Here is a 25945-nt window from a genome sequence, read left to right on the forward strand (position 1 = left end):
TTTATCAGCTGCTGTATGTCCTGCAGGAAGTGGTGTATTCTTTCCAGTCTGACACAGTGCTCTCTGCTGCCACCTCTGTCCATGTTAGGAACTGTCCAGAGCAGCAGCAAATCCACATAGAAAACCTCTCCTGTTCTGGGCAGTTCCTGACATGGACAGAGGTGGCAACAGAGAGCACTGTGTCAGACTGGAAACAATACACCGCTAACTGCAGGATATACAGCAGCTGATAAGTACTGGAAGGCTGGAGATTTTTAAATAGAAGTAAATTACAAATTAATAAAACCTTGAGATTCAATGAAGCGAGCTCAGGATGTGGGTCCTCACTGGCAATGACAGACAGCTCTGGTCGGTGACCACTGTGGCTCATCACCTTGTAGGGGCGGATAAGCTAATAGCCCGGGTACATTCAGATCCTTTTCTCTTTTTCCTTTTCCCCTGGGCCACTGCCTACCCTGCCTAATGGGAAAGGGCTCTGGGGTTAAGAATTGCTAAAATGGCGCTTTATAAATTATTATTATTATTATTATTATTAATAATAATAATAATAATAATAATAATAATAATAATAGTTGAGATAGAAATATCCCTTTAAGGATAACAAACTAAAGATAATTGGGCATTACATATCCCTGACCTCAAACACATAGAAAATGTATAGGCAGAACTGAAAAAGTTCAGGAAGAAAAGAGACAAATAAAAGGGTGATTAAAAAAATTACACATGACGTAAAACCAAAATACAAACAAAGCTTTATGACATCATAAAGGTTATATATTAAGTATAATTTATTGATGTTAATAGTACAATAATTAATAAATATATGATCATGGTGCTTATACACACATCTCTACATTCACACTGCTCCACCGGAAACCTGATTTTTATAATTCAATGAAATAGTATGACAAAAAATTTCAAATCATTTAGTAATTTTTTTTTTAGTATTCCATAGTCTGACATCACGCATCAAAGTCTCCCTGATAGTACATGATGTAATAGAAAATATCGGTATTAAATAATTAATAATTTAAATAAATTACAATTATATTACAATATTGAAGGGGTACACTGCGAAACTACATAGAATATACCACTTCCTGCAGGACATACAGCAGCTGATAAGTACTAGAAGACTGAAGATTTATTAAAAAGAAGTGCATTACAAATCTATATAAGTTTATGACACTAGTTGATGTGAAAGAAATGTTTTTGCAGGAGTTCCCCTTTAAGAGATGATATCAGTACTCTAATGATTTATTAGCCATTATTGATAACAATAATTATTATTACGTCAGTGTATGGCAGTCATATTAATAGTGCACATTATTTTGGTACGCCTGCTAGCTTGTTTAGAACTGCAAACAACCCTTAAAAATTATGAGAACCAGCTTTGGGTTCCATAGTCGGCTTTGGGTAAGTGCAGTGGTGCATATTTTAACACTGATCGAGCTCTATAAAAAAAAAAATAAAACTGAAATTTGGCAATGGCTGAGGCTCCTGATTCAAGCCACTCCGATTTTTTTTTTTTCAATATGAGTGTGATTGTTCCTTTGTTGATTTGTCCCCCTAGGAGTGATTTTCCATTAAGAACCAGAAGCTAGATCCTTGGGGGCGGCCCTTATTAGCTATATGCCTGCTCCTCGGGGGCGGGGCATTGGGATTTACTTACACTGATTAGTCACAATATTAAAACCACTGACAGGGGAAGTGAATAAGATTGATTATCATGTGACAGTGGCGTCTGTCATGGGGTGGGATGTGTTAGGCAGCAAAGTGTATAGTCAGTTCTCGACACTGAAGGAAACATGATTGAGCGTAAGGATATGAGTAACATGACAAGGACCAAATTGTGATGGCTAGAATGCGGAGTCAGGACAGTGCCTAGCAGTAAGTCTTGTGGAGGGTTCCCTGGATGCTGTGGTTAGTACCTACCAAATGTGATCCAAGGACAAACATGGCTCAATCTCCTAATTCCCCAGATCTCAGTCTGATGATCTGTGGGATGTGGTAGAAAAGTCTGATCCATGGTGAATTAAAGGATCTGCTGGTAGGGGTGTAAATACTACAGGACTCCTTCACAGGTCAGGGTTGTTTTTGGGCCCAGGTTGGAAATTCACAATATCAGGCAGGTGGTTTTAATGTTATGGCTGATCGGTGTATAATGTCCCTTTTATTCCCTTCCTGCCACCCTCTGATATACGAATACTTAGTTGTATTGTAATCGGCCATCTCTGGGAACAATGATGGGTACAGTTTCTCCCTGAAGACATACAGTAACCCTGAGAAACCCGTCTGAAAATGTCTGCCTATAGATGTGAAACATTATCCCTGATCACAAATGTTCTAACATAACATTTACACACATAACAGTACCGAATAACGGTGGTAAGATCAGGAGGTTAACAAACTGGTTCTGTGGCCAGCTTTAGTGTGCAGTACCCACCTATGCCTGTAGGCGTCACTGTCATTGTCTGAGAAGCAAAAATGAAATATAGTACTGCGCTAATCATAAAAACTCTGAGCTCAATTTATTAAAAATATATAGAAAAAAAATTCCTAGTGGATCAGTACAAGCACCGAGTCCCTTCCTGACTGACAATAGGATGATCACAGTTCAGACCGTACCCTGGTTATTGATAGAATATATTTACATATCATATCTTCTATATAAAATGTTTTTTAAAGTAATTTTTTTCCCTTGAGATCTTGTTCTGATAATACTCACTTATTTTAATACTTTATGATTATAATACTTGTTTATTACAGTAGTCGATGATTATAATACTCGCTTTACCTGTATAAGACGTTTTTTGCATGCTTTAAATTCCCTTTTAAATTTCCCTTTCAGATGCTTCCCTTTAAATCATATCAGGGGTTGGGTTCACTCTTTAAGTTTCTAGGCCCAATAGGGACCCCACCTACCATGTGACATTTATACACCATGATTATCGTTATAATTGTTACCTGTGTGACTGTATCCACCCACTCCCCAGATACAATGTGCCATAACATGAGGCGGGTAATACAACCACATAAGGATCTATGATGACTTCCTCTCCGGACACTAGACCTGCGGTTGGGCGAGGACTTTTTATCCTCATCCAAAATCTGCCAAAAAAGTCATCTCAAACAAATCAACCTCAGTCGATCACTACGATTCTTAAGTCTCTTGAATTAATCTTACAATTATTAATACTCATACTCTTCACCTGTTAAAGGGTGTGTATACTTTTGCAACCAGTTTTTATTGCTCCAATGCCTCTAAAGCAAAAAAGTGAAAACAGTCTTAAAAATGTCTGCAACTTCGATGCAGACCTATGAGTCTCCATGGTAACAGACTACAAAGCTTGCGTGGTCTGATCTTGTTACTTTCTCTTACTTATAGAAAAAAAAGGAAAACATAACTACACCCAGACTACACATTGTTGTTTGTAGTCTGTTTCCATGGAGACATATAGACATGCATAGAAGCTTTACACACAAAACAGTAGGATATTTGTCATGAAGACTTTTTGCACTGTCACTTATATATATGGTTTAAATGCATTGAAGCAAAAAAAAGCTAAAGTATACATACACTTTAAGTGCTGAACCATAGGCCAGGGTCTTCAGACCGGCATGACTCTCCGACGGAAACAGTTGCAGGTGATGCATTTCAAGAGGTTGAGGCTGCAATGAAAGAGGGAGCCATAGTTGAAGATGAGATTGTAGAAGGTCCTTACGGAGAGGTTTCCGCTGTTGTCTGCGTATTTCATAGCCGTGAGTGGAGTGTAGAGAGGGTTCGTCTGGTGGCGGAAAACCGGCTGCTCCATTCCTATCACCTTCACCGTAGCCTGCGGGAATGGAGAAGTTAAACTGAGAACTTACGACTGAAAAAAAAAAAAGATTCAACTCCCTCAATTTCAACCATCATTGTTGATCCAGAAAAACTGGAGGCCATGGGCACCAGGTGGATGGTATCCTATGTACATTATTTGTCTACCCCTGGTTTGGATAAAGATGAGTAAGAATTATTAGTTTTGGTTTTAAAGGGATTTAAAGGTTTTCTCCCAGTTGGAGCTCCCCTCTAAGATATACCATCAATGTGATATTGGTGGTGGGCCAAAGGCTACGAACTCCCACCAAATTAAAATGATTGCCTACATAGGAAACAGGCCAAAGAATGACTCAATGGAAGAACTTACAAATTACTTGAAGTACTAACCTTTGCAACGGCATCTGGTGTCTGCCCCATGGTGACGAAGATCTCATGTGCACTAGGGAGGTAAACCTCCTTAAAGTAACTTATGGTCTCGGCATCGGCTCCAGGAAAGTCTGAGCGAGCCACCTCCTCCATCAACTTCAATTCAAACTCTGTGTTCACCGGTCCAGGTTCTATTAAAGAAACGCTGCGCATAAAGAGAAAGGGTTACATCACTCAAAACATATAATCACATATAAATTTCACTAATTTTGGAAGTACATTGTGTTGTTTGAGTTTTATCCTGTATTATGCTTCACTGCTGCAATCACAACTCTGCTGGTTGTTCTTGGACTCACTCAACAAATTTGTTGATAAACACATCCCTAACTTGCTAGATTCGTTGAAGGAGAAGTTGCTCAGCTGAAAGAGGAAATCTACTATAATGCTGCCCCCTACATAAAAGTATATAATACTGCTCCTATATACAAGAATATAACTACTATAATACAGCTCCCTATATACAAGAATATAACTACTATAATACTGCTCCTATTTGCAAAAATATAACTACTATAATATACGAACTGGAGAGAATGGAACCGCTGCACATCCCATCTATGGCTGATACTAATGCCGCTAGGCCTATATTAAAAATCAACACCAGAGTGTCTGTATATGAATTGATCAAGCCATATTGCCCCGTGTACCACCGCACAGGTCCTCTGGTCCACACGGGTCCCTACGCTAACTCCACACCGTGTCGGTCAGCGACCGCCAACCCCGCAAAGCGTGCATGTGCAGGGAAGGGAGGCCATGGAACGGCCCTGCAACCAATGTCACAGGACCAGACCCAAAAAGCCCCACCAAAACACAGCCAGCACCACCGGCGGGGAAGGCTGCCCCCAAATGACACAAGTATGGATATGGTATTACACTTACCATTGCTGCTCTCACAGAATGGGGAAGACATAGGGTCCAGACATGTGAGCACAGGCATATCCTGCTAATTTTGGTCATGTGGGTCTTATAAAGGAGTGCGAGCTGTTCAGAGAGGGAGAACTGTGAAACACAAACTGGAGAGAATGGAACGGCTGCACATCCCATCTATGGCTGATACTAATGCCACTAGGCCTATATTAAAAATCAACACCAGAGTGTTGATCAATTCACATACAGAATTCTGAGAGGTACTAGTATCAACCATAGGTGTGAGGTGCAGCACTCTTTTTCTTCCCTGAACCGTATTTTGTTTCTCTCTTTTGTCCGTGTTTTGCACTCCTCCTGGTGAGACCCACATGACCGCAATTAGCAGAAGACACCTGAGTGCTCATGGTTTTAATCCCTCCTGTCTGTCCCATTCTATCTTTGATAGCTATGGTGAGTGCAATACCTTATCCAGACTTGTGCTGTTTGGAGGCAGCTTCCTCCGCCGGTGGTGCTGGCTGGGTTTTGGTGTGGCATTTTTGGGTCTGGTCCTGTGGCATGGGGGTTGCAGGGCCGTTCCATGGCCACCCTTCCCTGACTGTGCACGCCTGTGGGGGTGGTGGTCGCTGACTGGCACAGTGTGGACTTAGTGTAGGGACCCATGTGTATCAGATACCTGCACGCGGTACATGGGGCAGTGTGGCTTGATCAATTCACATACAGAATTCTGATGTTTTTTATGCAGCCGAGTGGTACTAGTATCAGCCATAGGTGTGAGGTGCAGCACTCTTTTTCTTCCCTGAACCATAACTACTATAATACTGCCCCCTATATACAAAAATATTACTACTATAATACTGCTCCTATATACAAAAATATAACTACTATAATACTGCTCCTATATACAAGAATATATCTACTATAATACTGCCCCTATATACAAGAATATAACTACTATAATACTGCTCCCTATATACAGGAATATAACTACTATAATACTGCTCCTATATACAAAAATATAACTACTATAATACTGCTCCTATATACAAGAATATAACTACTATAATACTGCTCCTATATACAAGAATATAACTACTATAATACTGCTCCTATATACAAGAATATAACTACTAAAATACTGCTCCCTATATACAGGAATATAGCTACTATAATACTGCTCCTATATACAAGAATATAACTACTATAATACTGCCCCTATATACAAGAATATAACTACTATAATACTGCTCCTATATACAAGAATATAACTACTATAATACTGCTCCTATATACAAGAATATAACTGCTATAATACTGCTCACTATATACAAGAATATAACTACTATAATACTGCTCCTATATACAAGAATATAACTGCTATAATACTGCTCCTATATACAAGAATATAACTACTATAATACTGCTCCTATATACAAGAATATAACTGCTATAATACTGCTCACTATATACAAGAATATAACTACTATAATACTGCTCCTATATACAAGAATATAACTACTATATACGCTGGGTGTCCACTTTTGACTTTTTTTGAGTCATCGTGTATTACATGGCACCTATTGCAGTCAGTGGAGGACTGTATAAGTCACAAGTACACCAAGGACTGTAGACTCGCCCCTTCCCTTTTGTGATGTCCATGAACCCTGATGGGACCACCTCTTCTAAGAACCTTCTCAAGTAGATGGAGACTTGCTCATTTTTCCGGCGAAATTTTTTTATTAAAGTATTGGATTGTCCCCCAAAAGTTATACAAATCACCAATATACACTTATTATGGGAAATGCTTATGAAGTGCTTTTTTCCCTGCACTTACTACTGCATCAAGGCTTCACTTCCTGGATAACATGGTGATGTCTCTTCCTGGATAACATGGTGATGTCACTTCCTGGATAACATGGTGATGTTACGACCCGACTCCCAGAGCTGTGCGGCTGTGGCTGCTGGAGAGGATAATGGCAGGGGGATGCTCAGTGTCCCTCCAGTGCCCTGTGTCCCTCAGTGTCCCCCTGTCATCATCCTCTCCAGCAGCCACAGCCACACAGCACCGGAAGTCGGGTCGTGACGACATCACCATTTTATCCAGGAAGTGACATCACCATGTTATCCAGGAAGTGACCTCACCATGTTATCCAGGAAGTGACATCACCATGTTATCCAGGAAGTGACATTACCATGTTATCCAGGAAGTGACTTCACCATTTTTATCTAGGAAGTGACATCACCATGTTATCCAGGAAGTGACATCACATGTTATCCAGGAAGTGACATCACTATGTTATCCAGGAAGTGACATCACCATGTTATCCAGAAAGTGACATCACCATGTTATCCAGGAAGTGACACAGTGAAGTCTTGATGCAGTAGTAAGTGTAGGGAAAAAGCACTTTATAAGCATTTCCCGTAAAAAAGTGTATATTGGGATTTTGCCAATACTTTAATAAAAAATTTTGCCAGACTTCTCCTTTAAATACATGAGGAATATTAAAGGCATATTTCGTATATACTCACGAGATATTAAACTTTAACAGTTGCACAGCGAGACTTTCACAGAATCCTTCGATTGCGAACTTTGATGCCGCATAGATGTCATTAAATACAATGCCTATAATAAAAGAGATAACATGGGAAGGAAACATTAACACCTCACATGTATACAGAACCCCAAACTGTAATATGGTGCTATAGGGCATGTTTCCCCCCACAATGAGCTCCTCGTGGTGCGTCCTGCTGCTTCAGCGATCGGAAGGATCTGTGGAAGGTTCTAACTCCACCTCAGTAGCCAACACCTGTGTCTCCATGCCCTCACACCCTCGGGAAGTAACACCGAGCTGTACAAAATAACTAGACCTCACCTTGTAATCCCATGACGCTACTTATAACCACAATATGACCACTTCTCCTCTTCTTCATGGAAGGCAAGAATTCTTTGACCAAGTGGACCACCCCAAAAAAGTTTGTCTCAAAGACCTTCCTCATGTCATCCATTGAGATGCTCTCGAGAGGGCCGGCCCGGCCTACACCTGCGTTGTTCACTGTAAATCAACATTGTACATTATATCACAAGACACATAGGGGGAGATTTATCAAACATGGTGTAAAGTAGATTGTACTCACAAGGGAACAGCGGGGGCACTCAGCGGTATTAGCAAAATACAATTTTTTTTTATTCCTTCATGTGGCAACAAACATGAGTAGCGGATGAGCAATAGACAACAGCTGTTTCGCACATCACAGCGTGCTTCGTCACAGCCCTCAGGGCTTTGAAGAAGCACGCTGTGACGTGCGAAACAGCTGTTGCCTATTGCTCATCCGTTACTCATGTTTGTTGCCACATGAAGGAATAAAAGAAATTTGTATTTTGCTAATACCGCTGAGTGCCTCCGCTGTTCCCTTGTGAGTACAATCTTTAATCGTTACTGACTGTCTGTTTGGGAGAGCACCTCCGGTGGCAAGTGGTCAGAAAAGATGGGGCAGGATACACCGATCCTAAGGTCCAGTTCAGACGAAAGGGAGTGCCGAGGCCAATATCTCTGCTATATGTGCTATATGTCCATAGAATCTGTGATGAATGAAAGGTGGAATCTGATTGGTTGCTAGGGGCAACTGAGACAGTTCTACTTTACAGCATGTTTGATAAATCTCCCCCATAGTCTAAAAAAAATTCCTAATGAAAGCCGATGACTCTAAAACCAACGTAACTGCCCACTTACCCAGGATGTCCACTGTCTGACCGGGCAGCTCTGCTATACACTTCTTCACTGACTCTTCGTTGGTCACATCCAGTTGTCGGATCTCCAGGTTCTTATTGAGGGTCTCCCCAGCTTCTGCTTCCAGCTTCCCACTCTTCTTGAGGTCCCTCATGGTGGCAAATACTGTAAATAACGTAAGAGAATAAGACATGTTTTTTAACACATAGGCAAACTATTCGACAACGTGAATTTTCTGATACTAGGGAATAACTAGTAGTCAGTTTCACCTGATACCCTTGATATTGTTCCAGTTGTAACTGATGTATGAGGAGCCCATTGGGATGACGGAGCAGTGTCCTACTGCATGGTCTTCTGACATGGCAATGATGGTTGTTGGCCGTTTATTGTATTGTTGCTGCATTTGGATGGTATTGCAATATTTTATGTTGGTTCACATTGTACTGTACTGTGTTATTATTCTGATACCTACTGTTGCATTCTGGTATATACTTTGACTGTGTTGACTGTGAGTGCACACTGCACAACACTGGGGAGCATTCAAGATAGTAGGTTGTGCCTTCTTTGACACAGCCTCTCATCCAGTCCTCAGAGGGAGGAAACTAGCTTAGACTAGTGAGTTGCTTCTAGCTTTTTAGGGTATATATAATGAGTATTCGTGTAGGCCGAGCAGATGCTTTTGCAGCCTCACCTATAATGGAGAGGACCAGCATAATCTCAAGCCTCTGTACTGTAGAGGACTAGTGTTCTTAGCTGCTTCTACCATACTGGAGGGGACCAGTGTCACTTGTGACCTCTGCAAAAAAAGAGCCAGTGGAGCCTCATTTAGGAGTCTCGAAACACAGGACTAGGCAGATATTCCTCCGGGAAGGACCCAGCATAGGGATGGCCCCTGAAGGGAAACCACCAAAACCACCATATTAAGTGGCCCTATTAGTCAGTGTAATGACAAGGGAAAATCACAGACCAAGGCCAGGTATCCATCCACATACAGCTGTTTTGGGGGTGTTGCCCCTCATCAGTGTAAAGCAGGATTCTGGCTAGGTGGGAGCAATGGCTAGTCCTGTGTTTCAAGACTCTTAAATGATGCTCCATGGGCTCTTTGGCATATTTATGTTTCCCAGGGAGCAATGCTCCTAGGATTTCACTACATTGAGCACTTTAACTAGCAGCCGGCAGTGTTATCTTTGGCTGGTCTACCTGATATCAGTGATCTGTTTCACTTATGACTTTACTAGGCATTGCTCCCACCTAGCCAGAATCCTGCTCCACACTGATGAGGGGCAACACCCCAAAACAGCTGTCTTTGGATGGATACCTGGCCTTGGTTTTTCCTTTTTCACTACATTGACTTATAGGGCCACTTAATATGGTGGTTTCTCTACAGAGGCCACCCCTTGGCTGGGCCCTTCCTCGAGGGATATCTGCCTAGTCCTGTGTTTCGAGACTCTTAAATGAGGCTCCACTGGCTCTTTTTTTGCATAATTATGTTTCCCAGGGGGCAATGCACCTAGGATTTCACTGCATTGAGTGCTTTAACTAGCAGCCAGCAGTGCTATCTTTGGCTGGTCTCTTTGAAATTAGTGATCTGTTTCACTTGTGGCCTCTGATATGCTACATAAGGACAGTTTTACAGAGTTTGCTCAGAACAGCTTGGAGTACAGGTAAGTATTATACAACCTGGAGCTTCAAACATAGAAAAATAGAAAAATGTAGAGGGCACTCACCATAAAACTTTAACCTTTATTGAAAATTTTTAAAACCCCATTTCAAGTATAGCAGACAGGAAGGACGCCAGTACTGTTGTCCTAGCTGTCTGCTATACTTGAAATGGCGCTTTAAGAATTTTAAATAAAGGATAAAATTTTATGGTGAGTGCCCTCTACATTTTTTTATTTTTCTACATTTGAAAATGTATACATTACTTGAAGGAAAAGTGAGCACCCCATGGAAATTTTCATTGCTAATGCTCTGTATCTTTTTATGGACTTCTAGGTGCCTCATAGCTCATCTAGGACCTTCCAGGGCTTCAGGCAAGGCCTAAAGACATAATGATTGCTGTACCTAAGGACCTACACCTGCAGTGCTTATTGCAGCTCACATCAGTGAGTACTTTTGCACCATTTACTAGAAGCCAACAAGTGTGCAATGAAGAAGCTAAGGACCTGTGTACTGTTAAAGTGGAGTAAAGACTGATTCTGGAGACCCCCCACACCACCTCTTTTTCCTGAACTCCAGGCACTGCTGTATCTCTGATATGGTGAGAATGTAGTTGTCCTTTGGTTGAACTTTGAAGCCAACATGATTGGACTCAACCATTGTCTTACACTGATCTCCTTAGTTCAGGTCTTAGCCCTTCTGTGGGAATAAACATTATGAAAGTGTGAGGTATTACACCGGCAGGGCTTATAAATAAAGATTCACCAGTTTGTATTGGAGAACACCTCACCTCATCCCCGGGGTTATCAGTGCAGGGGCGGGCTGGGCCGGGGGGCAGGGGGGCATATGCCCCCCGGGCCGGTCTTCCCCCAGTTGTCAGGGCCGCATGGCTGCTGACAGCTGGCTGGAGTCCTCAGCGCCTCCCCTGCTTACAGCCCGGCCCTCTTCAGTCATATTTACCTGTGGCTGTGGTGGATCCGGACTGTGATGGAAGCGGCCGCCGAAGCCCCGCCCCCATGCCGGTAAGCCCCGCCCCCTGTATGGCCACTATGCTTTCTATAAGCCTAAGAGGCTTATGGTAAAAAGCAAACTGCTGTACGCAGTATCTTCCTCCGGCCACCAGAGGCCGCTCTCTCCTCCCAGCTGGTTCTTCTGCAACTGGGCTAGAAGAGCCTGAAGACAGAGAAGATGGTGTCTGCAGGAAGCCAGGTACCTACACAGGAGGAGATCTACACAGCAGGACATAAGGCAGGGGGAGGGAACCAAGGCCCTCCAGCTGCTGCAAAACTACAACTCCCATCATAGCTGGAGAGCGATAGGCTGTCCATGGATGATGGGAGTTGTAGTTTTGCAACAGCTGAAGAGCCAAGGTTCCCCCTCCCTGACATAGAGGATACATATATACAGGAGACCTACACAGGAGGATACATATATACAGGAGACCTACACAGGAGGAGACATACAAAGGGGTACATAGAGGATACATATATACAGGAGGAAGCATATATACAGGGGTACATAGAGGATACATATATACAGGAGGAAGCATATATACAGGGGTACATAGAGGATACATATATACAGGAGGAGGCATATATACAGGGGTACATAGAGGATACATATATACAGGAGGAGGCATATATACAGGGGTACATAGAGGATACATATATACAAGAGGAGACATACTGAGGAGTATATAGAGGATACATATATACAGGAGGAGACATACAGAGGGGTACATAGAGGATACATATATACAGGAGGATACATCTATACAGGGGTACATATAGGATACATATATACAGGAGGAGACATACAGAGGGGTACATAGAGGATACATATATACAGGAGGAGACATATATACAGGGGTACAAGGAGGATACATATATACAGGAGGATACATCTCTATTATTTTAAGCCATTGCATATAAAAAGATTACCGACGTTTCGGCTCTAACACTTGAGAAAGGCTCAGGAGTGTTAGAGCCGAAACGTCGGTAATCTTTTTATATGCAATGGCTTAAAATAAAGTAAAAATATTTTTTCACTGGATGGATGCTGTCTCCACACCATTTCTTTTTCTCTATTGAGTATCAGGTGTGGGCCCACCTGACGGAGACTATGCATCCCTGGGAGGTTCCGCTGTTCCAACCTTGGACTTTACCAGGGGTACATAGAGGATACATATATACAGGAGGAGACATATATACAGGAGGAGACATACAGAGGATACATATATACAGGAGGAGACATATATACAGGGGTACATATAGGATATGTATATACAGGAGGAGACATACAGAGGGGTACATAGAGGATACATATATACAGGAGGAGACATACAGAGGGGTACATAGAGGATACATATATACAGGAGGAGACATATATACAGGAGGAGACATACAGAGGATACATATATACAGGAGGAGACATATATACAGGGGTACATAGAGGATACATATATACAGGAGGAGACATACAGAGGATACATATATACAGGAGGAGACATATATACAGGGGTACATAGAGGATACATATATACAGGAGGAGACATACAGAGGGGTACATAGAGGATACATATATACAGGAGGAGACATATATACAGGAGGAGACATACAGAGGATACATATATACAGGAGGAGACATATATACAGGGGTACATAGAGGATACATATATACAGGAGGAGACATATATACAGGGGTACATAGAGGATACATATATACAGGAGGAGACTTATATACAGGAGGAGACATACAGAGGATACATATATACAGGAGGAGACATATATACAGAGGTACATAGAGGATACATACATACAGGAGGAGACATATATACAGGAGGAGACATACAGAGGATACATATATACAGGAGGAGACATATATACAGGGGTACATAGAGGATACATACATACAGGAGGAGACATACAGAGGATACATATATACAGGAGGAGACATATATACAGGGGTACATAGAGGATACATACATACAGGAGGAGACATATATACAGGAGGAGACATACAGAGGATGCATATATACAGGAGGAGACATATATACAGGGGTACATATAGGATATGTATATACAGGAGGAGACATACAGAGGGGTACATAGAGGATACATATATACAGGAGGAGACATACAGAGGGGTACATAGAGGATACATATATACAGGAGGAGACATATATACAGGAGGAGACATACAGAGGATACATATATACAGGAGGAGACATATATACAGGGGTGCATAGAGGATACATACATACAGAGGAGTTAGGGCTGGGCGATTAATCAAATTAATTTGCCCAGAAGGTTAGAATCAATTTCGATTAAAACCGTAAATTAAATTTTCACAAAAAATCATTGCAGGTGGAGCAGCGTAGAGTGACGGGTTGGCGGCCGGGCAAGAGGTGCAGGTCAAGCAGGCGGCGCGGAGGTGAGGTGCATGGCGGGCGGTGGTGCGTGGAGCGTCGGGCCGGAGGTGAGGTGCAGGGCGGTCGGCAGTCCGCCTAACAGAGCTGCGACTGACCTACCCCAGCTATACATATCACGTCCTGCTCCCCTCCCGGCCACACGTGCAGGTCCCCGGTCTCTGGAGGAGGCTGCAGGGACTGAAGTGGTGATAACGATGCTTCGGGTCCTGGAGCTGAACAGCGGGATCTGCATCCCCCGATCCCGCTGTACAGCTCCAGTAATGGCAGTGACGCTATCACCTCTACAGTCCTTGTGGCCTGCTTCAGAGACCGGGGACCTGCACGTGTGGCCGGGAGGGGAACCTGTGTGCCGGGGTGAGAGGAGGAGGGATATGTGCACTCCTGCCCCAATCACCCCCAGCTGCCCAATCCCTCTAGAGTCACCCCCAGTCTGCCTCAGTCCCCCTCTGTCACCCCCAGCTGCCCCAGTCCCCCTAGAGTCACCCCCAGTCCCCCTCAGTCATCCACAGTCTGCCCAGTCCCCCTCAGTCACCCCAGTCTGCCCCAGTCCCTCTCAGTCATCCACAGTCTGCCCAGTCCCCCCTCAGTCGCCCAAGTCTGCCCCAGTCCCCCTTCAGTCACCCCCAGTCTGCCCTAGTCCTCATTCAGTCAACTCCAACTGCCCCAGTCCCGCTTAAGTCAACCCCAGTTTGCCCCAGTCCACCTCAGTCACCCCCAGCTGCCCCACTCACCCCCCAGTTTGCCCTGTACACCCCCAGCTCTCCCAGTCATCCCCAGCTGCCCCAGTTTCCCCCAGTATGCCCCTGTCATCTCTCATCTATACCTTTATTCCTACTACACCCCTCATCTTTACCTGTACTACTACAGCCCACATCTATACCTGTACTACTAATCCCCCTCATCAGTATTACTAATACCCCCCATATCTATACCTGTACTACCTCACCCCTCATCTTTACCTGTACTACTACACCCATTATCCACTATACCTCCACTACTACACTCTACCTAGATGGAGGCACCATGTGTCCCGCTACCCCCCCCCCCCTCGCTTACCCCCGAAATGCCCCTGCCTGCATGTGTCCCTGCTACATAGAGGATACATATATACAGGAGGGCATAGTGGATACATATATACAGCAGTACATAGAGGATACATATATACAGGGTGAGGCATATATACAGTAGTACATAGAGGATACATATATATATACAAGAGTACATAGAGTATACATATATATACAGGAGTACATAGAGGAGGCATATATACAGGAGGACATAGAGGATACATATATACAGCAGTACATAGAGGAGACGTATATACAGAAGTATATAGATGATACATATATACAAGAGGAGACCTACACAGGAGTACATAGAGGAGACATATATACAGAAGTACATCGAGTGATATGAACTATTGTAAAAATACAGTAACCCCAGCTTTCCCCGCATCTTGCGTAGTAGTCAGTATAATGAGGGTCAGGCAGCTTTCCCAGCATCTTGTATTTGTAGTCAGTATAATGGAGGTCCCCCAGCTTTCCCACCATCTTATCCTCAGTATAATGGAGGTCACCCAGCTTTCCCACCATCTCATACTCAGTATGATGGAGGTCACCCAGCTTTCCCACCATCTTATACTCAGAATGATGGAGGTCACCCAGCTTTCCCACCATCTTATACTCAGTATGATGGAGGTCACCCAGCTTTCCCACCATCTTATACTCAGTATGATGGAGGTCACCCAGCTTTCCCACCATCTTATACTCAGTATCATGGGGGTCACCAGCTTTCCCACCATCTTATACTCAGTATGATGGAGGTCACCCAGCATTCCAGCATCTTGTACACAGTTTAATGGGGGTCACCAGCTTTCCCACCATCTTATACTTAGTATGATGGAGGTCACCCAGCTTTCCAGCATCTTGTACACAGTATTATGGGGGTCACCAGCTTTTCCACCATCTTATACTCAGTAGGATGGAGGTCACCCAGCTTTCCCAGCATCTTATACTAAATATGATGGAGGTCACACAGCTTTCCCACCATCTTATACTCAGTATGACGGGGGTCACCCAGCTTTCCCACCATCCTATACTCAGTATAATGGAGGTCACCCAGCTTTCACAGCATCTTATACTTAGTATCATGGAGGTCACCCAGCTTTCCCAGCATCTTATAATCAGTATGATGGAGGTCACCCAGCTTTCCAGCATCTTATACTCAGTATGATAGAGGTCACCCAGCTTTCCCACCATCCTATACTCAGTATGATGGAGGTCACCCAGCTTTCACAGCATCTTATACTCAGTATCATGGAGGTCACCCAGCTCTCCCACCATCTTATACTCAGTATGATAGAGGTCACCCAGCTTTCCCACCATCCTATACTCAGTATAATGGAGGTCACCCAGCTTTCACAGCATCTTATACTCAGTATCATGGAGGTCACCCAGCTTTCCCAGCATCTTATACTCAGTATGATGGAGGTCACCCAGCTTTCCAGCATCTTGTACTCAGTATGATAGAGGTCACCCAGCTTTCCTAGCATCTGTCTATGGGACCGTTCCGTGTCATCACTGAGCTGCCCCATAGACTTATACAGGAAAGTGAGTTCTGACCTTTTCACAGGGCACAGTAGGATATTTGGTCACAAATGACTGGAAGGACCGAAGATGTTATAGGTAAGAGGTAAGAGGCCAGAGTGGTCCTTTAAGGATGGGCTGCCAGCCTGCTACTCATGGGCCAGTGCTGTGTACTTGCCCCCCGGGCTAAAATTTGCCAGCCAGCCCCTGTCAGTGGGTATTAGTCAGCAGTCATATGGTGCATTAAGAGGCTTCATGATCGGAGGGAATACGTCTTAAGAATAAGCAGATTTACTTGGTCTGTAAGGTCAGTGTCTGAGAGGGAGGATATTCAATACAAAGCATGTCCCATCAGGAACATCACAGACTATGGGAAGTAATATTATTTATGGTATCCTATGTGAGAATGGGAAATAACATGCAATATCTGTCTGTAACAACAGTAAAGACAGTAAAAGGATTACTATATTTCAAATCGAGGAACCAAATCCTGATGATAAAAGCCGTAGTATATCCAGGTATTCACCTAGAAGGTATTAAAGGGGAACTCCAGCAAAAAAAAGTTTATTTCAAATCAACTGGTGCCAGAAAGTGCCAGAGATTTTTAATTAAATGTGTACTCTGTCGAAAATTGGTTTCAGAGAGTTATATAGATTTGTCATTTACTTCTATTTAAAAATCTCAAAACTTCCAGTACTTATTAGCTGCTATATGTCCTGCAGGAAGTGGTGATTTCTTTCCAGTCTGACACAGTGCTCTCTACTGCCACCTCTGTCCATGTCAGGAACTGTCCAGAGCAGTGCTACCATGCACTGATTGGCTGATGGGAGCCTCATATGCAGCCACGGCAGGTAACGTATGCTGCGCGCGGCAGGGGATTGAACTTCACAGTACAAGGATTCGCAGGGGATTTCGCTGGAAACTCGCAAAGTCACATTTTAAAGTGACAGCAGCACGGCTAGCTCAGTCGGTAGAGCATGAGACTCTTAATCTCAGGGTCGTGGGTTCGAGCCCCACGTTGGGCGGCTACTGCTTTTGTATCTCCTTGTTTTGCCCTCATTGTTATAAGGATTTATATATGTCACAGTGCTCACTGCTGCCACCTCTGTCCATGTCAGGAAATGTCAAGAGCAGGAGAGGTTTTCTATGGGAATTTGCTGCTGCTCTGGACAGTTCCTGACATGGACAGAGGTGGCAGCAGAGAGTGGCACTGTGTCAGACTCGAAGGAAAACACCACTTCTTGCAGGACATACAGCAGCTGGTGAGTACTGGAAGACTTGAGATTTTTAAAAAGAAGTAAATTACAAATCTATATAACTTTCTGGAACCAGTTGATTTGAAAGAAAAAGATTTTTACAGAGTACCCCTTTTTTTTTTTTTTTAATCTCCTGCCTTCCAGTACTTATTAGCTGATGTATGTCCTGCAGGAAGGAGTGTATACTTTCCAGTCTGGCACAGTGCTCTCTGCTGCCACCTCCTGTCCAGAGCAGTAGCAAACCCCCATAGAAAACCTCTCGTGCTCTGGACAGTTCTTGACATGGACAGATGTGGCAGCAGAGAGCACTGTGTCAGACTGGAAAGAATACACCACTTCCTGCAGGACATACAGCAGCTGATAAGTACTAGAAGACTTGAGATTTTTTTTTGCGGGTGTACCCCTTTAACACAGGTGTATATTTTTAGGAGTATATCTCTATGGCTGACAGGTAGCTGCTGACTCTCCCGAAAAAAAAAAAAAGCAAACCGCTAAATTTACTACAGGAAAAAACATATGTTTTTGGGTCAGTAATATAACACCTTAACAGAGCAGAGGAACTAGATGGGCCTTATTAATTAAAGGGATGTCTGATAATGAAACATAGGGGGAGATTTATCAAACTGGTGTAAAGTAGAATTGTCTTAGTTGCCCCTAGCAACCAATCAGATTCCACCTTTCATTTTTCAAATAATCTGTGTGGAATGAAAAGTGGAATCTGATTGGTTGCTAGGGGCAACTAAGACAATTCTATTTTACACCAGTTTGATAAATCTCCCCCATATTTTTTACTGTGTAATAGATGAACATATATAGGTAAATAAGGTTATGTTACTATGTTACTAAGGTCTTCTGCTTTTCATATAAACTGTGCTCCAGTTTCAACCCAACTTCCTGTCTGGTGTACATCCTGTAATGGACTTCCTGTTCCTGTGTACAAGACACTCTAGCTGGGATGTCAGCCAACTCTATCTTTCTCTGAATATACTTAATTGACAAATAGTGGGATGGAGATAGAGTAGGCAGGAGTTCAGTAGATGACTACAGATGTCATACTATGGTTTGGGGCCTAGCTGTTTATCATAGGGTCCACTATGTAATTCTTCATTTTACCAGAGGGTGCTTGAGGACAATGATCGCAAACATTGACTGCAACATATATAATGGGTTAAAAAAAGCTCTTACTATTACTATTAAATTATATAAATTTGCTGTATACAAGGATTGTATATGAATAAAATATTATTAGAAGTTGGTTCTTTAGTGCTTTATTTTCTTTAATGAAAAAAAGAAAACATGGTTACTGTTCTCGCAGAAACAGTTCCGTTCTTCTTCATGGGCTGAATGTGATATTTCAGCTTAGTTCTTTTCAATTTAAGGGTATGTTCACACTGAGTAAAACAGGCGGAACTCCGCGGTGGAATCCCGCCTGTCTCAGTGTCCCATAGCCCGTCTATGGGAGAGCGCACGCTCCTCTGCAGCCGCCGCTCTCCGCTCAAATAAGTTACATGTTACTTCTATGAGCGGAGAGTGGCAGCAGCGGAGGAGCCCCCCCTCTCATTTACTCACAGTGGGACACTGAGTACGGCGGGATTCCGTGGCGGAGAGATCTGCTCTATTTGCTCAGTGTGAACATACTCTAATGAGGCTAGCTGCAATACTGCACACAGCCCATATAGGAGAGTGGCGCTGTTCCTGGTAGAAAGCAGCCATGTGTATCTTATCTACAACTCCTTCATTATACAGGTACAGACTAAGGGCCCTATTACACAGAACAATAATCGTCCGAACCAGGCTGATTATCGCTCTGTGTAATAGAGAGAACAATCGTTCGATGAAACGATCATCGCCTGATCGTTTCTTTAGGTCCAGACCTAAAATCATCGGCGTCAGGTACGCGTCACTACGTGTAATAGTGATGCGTAGCCGATGGCTGATGATTGTAGTATGGAATAATAACGTATTTACTCACCTTACCACGTTCCCCGGTGTCCTCAGGCCTTCCCCAGTCTCTGCAGCTGCAGCACTACCTTCTGGTTCAGTCTCTGCACTGACAGGACGCTCAGTCAATCACTGACCGCGGAAGGCCCGAAGACACTGGGGAACGTGGTAAGGTAATTATATACTTTTATTTACACTAATATTATTTCACACTAAAGGCAAGGTCTGCACGGACATCACTAACGATGTGTGTGCAGCCCTTGGTGCCCGTATAATTACTCTAGAAGATCAGCGCTCATTTACACTTTATGATCAACCTGTGTAATAGGACCCTAAGGGTCCTATTAGACAAAGCGATTTTTTAATGATTAACGATAAACGAGAGCTAATTGAAATCAGTCACCATGTAACACGATAATCGTTAGTTATGATCGTTACTACGATCGTTTACACCATCTGATCCCAGCAAATGAAGAAACGATGTGGAATTATGCTGCCTTTACACGTAGCGATAATTCGATTGTTTACCGATTTTGAAGCAACGATTTGTTTTTTATAACGATCAGCGTTTAGACGAATAAATCGTTAGAAAAATGGTTAGAAAATTAGTAAAAAAAATAGTTATTGCAATCGTTTTTAAGATCGCTTAAGGGGAGGGAAGGAGAGTTGCTGTGAGCTCGAAACGCATAGATGATCAGTTCTTGTTTTATGTCTTTGGGTAATGTTTTCATCATTGAGACACTGAAGTTCTATTCACTTCCTGTGTTCAGTCACTTGACCAATACAAGGACAGGCCGCCCATTGTACCATCTACATACCTTGTTCATTCCTGTCCATTGTTTACTCTTCAATTGACCTGTCCCCCCCCCCCCCCTCCATACACTCACCCCCTCTAGATAACTGCTTTAATAATAGTGGGTGCTATGTTGCGGTTACGCTTGTGCCACCTTACATCTCCGTCCTGATGTGACTGTAGTTGGACTATGTTTTTGCCGGATCCTTTGCCGCTCCACCTTCTTGATTCTTCCTGACCCACCTGAAAAAACACAAGATGCCGCGAACCTCCTGTCCTCTATATCTTTTCCTCCTCTTTTCCACTAATAGAACTGAATATCGGATACTCCCATTAAGACCCGAACTAAACTTTACAGAAAAAAGGGGGTTCAGGCCAGAACAATGTGGAAACATGTTTACTAGATACGCGGCTGCCTGATCTACAGGATTTCACCAGAACTCCCACATTCTGTCACACCGGGTGCAAATGGGGACATGGGGAGAAAGAACAGCAAATGTGATTATAATATAAGAGGCCATAAGGTCATATAAAGGCCACCTCACACTGTCACTTGCACTGGTGTGACCTCTCGATCCTGACTATTACTCCTGATCACCTCCCTCCCCTTCTCCTCCACAACATTTCCTTGGGAAGTTTCACTGTAAGTCATTGGTTAAGGTGTCCCCTATCGTCTCTTACCATGGTAACGCTCCCGGGGGTCCTTGGCCATCTGCACTGCGATCTTCAGGCCAATGCCCGATGAGCACCCTGTTATAAGGACAGTCTTCTTGCTGTCATTAGCCATTGTGCCTTGTTCTCAGTGAACTGCCAACCCTCCTCTGCACGAGATCCCGGATTATCACAACACCACGTGACAGAGTTTTTTTTCCCCTGATGACTGTCCCTTTTAACCTCTTCACTACCTCCAGGGTCAAAGGTCCCAACCACCTTCTTATGTTACATAAACTGATAAAATTTTTGTTCTGATATCGATATACCAGTAATAAAAATTATATCACTAAATAAAATTAACGGAATACTCCTTGTATACCCATAAATCTTTTTACTATTTATTAAGGATCCACTACTAGGACCTTCTACGATCAGTTCAAAACTAAGTGTGGGGGAGCAGCATCCCACCTTTGTGTAGGTAAGAATAACAAATCGGTGTATACCTAAAACTTACCTTAAATTCCTATACATTATAAAAAAAACACAGTAATAACTGTAACGCCTGGAGTAGTGGATCCACTGGACCGTCACTAGCGATGGCACTAACCTCACCAGGGAGCGGAGTCTAAAGGGCCGCTGGTTTTCACCAGAGCCCGCCGCAAGGCGGGATGGACTTGCTGCGGCAGGCGACCCCCAGGTCGCTACCCCTGGCTTGGTTGCTAGTGACGGCAGGCGAGGCGTGACAGGAGCAGTAGGCAGGAGATGGTGCTGGCAGAGGTCTGTAGGCGTAACTGCAGGTGACAGGCTGAACACAGGAGCAATAGTGTAACAGAGGAGCAGGAACCAGGAACAAGGACTAGGGACCAGGTAGCGGACAGGAATCAGGAACAAGGACTAGGGACCAGGTAGCGGACAGGAATCAGGAACAACAGGGAGCTGGGCCAAACGCTATGGGAAGCATGTAGAGGCTCCAACACCTGTAGTGGGGCAGGGCTGGAATTTATAGGAAGTGATAGTGCACCTTCCAATAAGGGGCGGACTGGCCCTTTAAATCTGAGACAGCCGGCACGCGCGCCCTAGGAGGCGGGGACGCGCGAGCCGCCCGGCACAGCGAGTGACAGGAGCGGGGCGAGGTAAGGCGCCCCCCGGGGCCGAACTAGTAGCAGTGCCGGGTCCCTGTACATGGACCCCGGCAGCTGCATGGAGAGGTGGCGGCGGCGGTCTGGAGCACGGGACGCCGCCGCGGCCGTGACAATAACATAGAGGAACACCAGTTCCATATGCGTAGATAGAATATTAGGGGGTAACAGAGACAAAACTTTACTGTAATTTAGGCTCTGCCCGATACTGAAGGACCTCCTCAATGGTATAAGCACCATCAGCATCCAGCACAGCATATACTGGACCGGAGTCCTGGGTTATGATGACCATATTCTATGACGAATGACATTATTCTAGGCATATTCTAACTATGAAATAGTGCCAATACAAACTGTATAATACTACTAAAACTTAACAATTTTAATAATTTTCAGTTGACTGTGGCTCCCAAATATTAAGTTGAGTGTGACTTTAGGGCACTAAAGGTTGATGACCTCTGCCCTAGAGGGTGTACTAAGAATATCTAGCCCTCTAGCCAATAAGGTTCAGACATACTGTATAGTTATGTTAACATTTAATGTTTTGGGTCTTCACCTTAGAGCTTGTGCCCACAAGGGTTCTGGACCTTTGATGGTCCTTGTTTTTGTAATGGTGAATGGGGTTCCACTCCCCTTCTTCATCTTCACTTAAAGGGGTTGTCCAGAATTCGAAAAACATGGCCACTTTTTTCTGTTTTGCATGGCTTTTTCTAATCCTGGAAAAGCCCTTTAAGGTTCTTTCATTGGGTTGGAGCTGGAGATCCTAGGAGCCTTGTTTATGTTGAAGAGGACATCTTAGTGCTGTAGGGTTAAGTCGGAGGGTTCTCTGCCTGAGGTTAAGATAGGTCCTTAGATGCCTTGCTCAAGCACCATTTTGGGCCATTGAGTATTGATAGCCCCTGTTGAGTAGCATGTCAGAAAGGTTCGCTGAGAGAGATTGTGGACAGCTGTGGAGAGGCCTGAGTGAGACTAAGCTCAAGTAGAACTGGTCATGGTCCAAAAGTTAAGTAGTCTACAGTGAGATAGGATGAAACTCCTTATCCTCAGAATGCAAAGGAGAAAGGAAGGAAGTTCTCCTTCTCAGGGGCACTGAGTACGCCGAGACCACTAGGCACAGGTGGTACTTGTAAGGTAAGAACATGACCTATTTTAGGTGGGAAGCCATTGCCGACTAAAGCACTTGGATGTTGAGAGAACCCACAGTTGGAGAGCCTCTACTCTGAAAAGAATTGACTACCCTCGTATGTCACATAAAGTTATTGTCTTCATTGTTTGCGGCATATATCTGAAGGACAATGCCCCATCGTCGTTCTCCTTACAATTCTTCTGTCCTGAAGTAGTCCCATGTCTCAGGTAAATATGAAGATGGGCCTACACCACTTACGTGAGGTGTTAAAATAGAGAAACCTGGACATCAATCCATGGGAACATAATCCCCATTCAGAGCATAAATTGTGTAACTAAGTGGTTTGTGCAATTTTGGAAATGTTCTGCATAGGTGCTGCAATACTTAGTGGAGCGTCTTTGTGAGGCGCTCCTTGACGGGCTGGTCTGTCTGGTCCTTATTGCTTAATCAAGTGAAAGATATCCTCAGGCGTTCGGGAGATCAAGAGCTCTTACAGTTTATGTTAAGCAGAAAAGTATTTCTTCCTCTTCTTTAGACTGACAACCAATGTTCTAGATAAAGAGATAGACTTGTTTAGTGAATGGTGACGTGTCCTACGTTGCAGGTTAAACTGAAGACCATGTCGCAATCCCTGGGGTTGAGGAACGTGAAGATAAATGTCCTTGGTGGAGAAGCCAAGGATCAGGGTGGCGAAAAAATTCATTGGTCACGCTCCAAAGCGAATGTGGAGAAAAACTTATCATGGCCAAATGTATTAATAATCCAAGTCTCCAGGAATACGTCCAGAGAACGACTTCTGGAAGGCCTGGGCATGTACCAGGGCTGGTGGATCAACCATTTTAGCCAAAAGGGGACTATATTTCCGCTATTAGCCTCAGTCGTCTTAAGGTGATAGACCAATAGTATAGTCAAAACACAGACGCATGTTTCAGACTTAGGATCCCATTTCCTAAAGTTTTTCATATAATGTCACACATGAGAAATGTCTACTTTAATAGACACCTTGGTGCTGAGATTTTTATTGAGCATTTGTTTCCTGATTGCAGTAGTCTTCATTGGAAATTTTCTACCACTTACCTGCTACTCAGAGAAAGAGAATGGTAGACAGGGGGGAGATAAAACTTGGAGGACAGCTCACATGGAAGAGAAGATACAAGGCAGTCTGTAAGGAAGAATCATATAAACTGTGTACACGTGTAGAGAGAAAATGGAGCTCATACAGCACAAGCAAAAGCAAGCAAATTTTAAGAAGGACCTATGGATAAAATGTTTTCTTTTTTTTTTTACACGTTAATAAATGCAAAGCAAGACTAACAAAGTTGTTATTCGAAGGTGTCCATGGCCTCAATCGTGCTGGTGAGGTAAGTATGACTTTCTGCTATCACTTCTAAGGTCAACTACTGGCTGTATTGGTGACATAATACTAATTATATCACTATAGATGCATTGTCACTGCTGAAGCCATTAAAACAAATAAAAAATATACCTTATATAAGTCTTGTTATGATCCTATTATCCTTGTGGAAGAATTTTTCCTCTTGATGTCTTTACCTATCATCATTTTTATTTTACTGGATGCTATAATTATATATCTATGTGCTTTATTTATAGCTACCATTTCTAGGCTTGTAAGATCTATATAGATAAATGATAGGTATATGAATACTTCTCTCGGGCAGCCAGCAGATGGCAGCAGGGATCAACTTTTTGAATGTTTTTGTCCTTTTATGGTTATTTGGAGACATGTAATACAGATGGTAAAGGCTTTATTGTTCCAGGGCGATTAGTATTTTTATTATTATGGTGGTAGTCAATACTAAAAAGGTTACAGCTGCCTCAGATTTACATCGCTATAGTCGGATAAAAATTATATAGTTTATTAGATACATTTATAGCTCAAGGACTTTCAAACAAGCCTATTCCTTTTAGACATTAAATAACGGGAAATCATAACTTTGCCACATTATTATTTTTTTTTTATATTTATATTCATATAAATATAACAGTAATATAAAATATATTCCACCACATGCAGTTCTGGAAGCTTCCACTAGGGGAGCTAATGTCTGTTCTAAGAAGCTTTTATTTATGATCGTTTGGATCACCTGAAAATGTATTAAATGTATTAATTTTATTAAAAAAAGACTTAAAAAAAGAAAGAAAATAAAGAAAATTTTTTAAATTTTTTTTTTGCACAAATCAGCCAACAAATTGGTGATCTAAACTTAGACAACAAGTTCAAGAGATTATAGGATAGTAGCCAAGTGAGCCACTAAGTGGATAGGCCACTTGGTGGTGCAGGGTGTAACAGCAGCACAGAGTATTTCAGGAGAGTGCTAATCTCGTGGGAGGCAATGTTCAGTCCAATCAGGTGATTCTATAGAAGGAGAACAAGTAGGAACTGACAGATGAGCGAAGATGCAGAATGCAGATGAAGACGCGTGGTGACGGGTTTCTGTAGACGTTTTGAGGGGTAATTTGAGGACTCGTGGAAATATAATGTGTGTATTCTCGTATAAGGGTA

General features: G+C 43.1%; 1 protein-coding gene across 1 annotated transcript; it reads right to left on the reverse strand.

Annotated features, from left to right (window-relative positions):
* Window positions 1-1963: 1963 nt before the first annotated feature.
* On the reverse strand, window positions 1964-21319 carry RDH8 (retinol dehydrogenase 8). Its single transcript, XM_069946334.1, has 6 exons — window positions 21184-21319; window positions 8842-9003; window positions 7984-8163; window positions 7640-7733; window positions 4208-4391; window positions 1964-3836 (listed from the first exon to the last, which is right to left on the reverse strand). The coding sequence occupies exons 1-6, from the start codon at window positions 21287-21289 to the stop codon at window positions 3612-3614; spliced, it is 951 nt and encodes a 316-aa protein (XP_069802435.1). The 5' UTR covers window positions 21290-21319; the 3' UTR covers window positions 1964-3611.
* Window positions 21320-25945: the final 4626 nt, after the last annotated feature.

The sequence above is a fragment of the Dendropsophus ebraccatus genome, chromosome 1 (genome assembly GCF_027789765.1).
Source record: "Dendropsophus ebraccatus isolate aDenEbr1 chromosome 1, aDenEbr1.pat, whole genome shotgun sequence".
In the NCBI taxonomy this organism is placed as follows: Eukaryota; Metazoa; Chordata; class Amphibia; order Anura; family Hylidae; genus Dendropsophus; species Dendropsophus ebraccatus.

Bases quoted from the DNA above. Each gene is read 5' to 3' on its own strand.
- RDH8 (XM_069946334.1), bottom strand. From the start codon at position 21,289: ATGGCTAATGACAGCAAGAAGACTGTCCTTATAACAGGGTGCTCATCG. The intron at 8,164-8,841 runs GTAAGTGGGCAG...GTTGATTTACAG, and splicing joins TCAGACAGTGGACATCCTGG to TGAACAACGCAGGTGTAGGC. The intron at 3,837-4,207 runs GTTAGTACTTCA...CCATTCCCGCAG, and splicing joins CACCAGATGCCGTTGCAAAG to GCTACGGTGAAGGTGATAGG.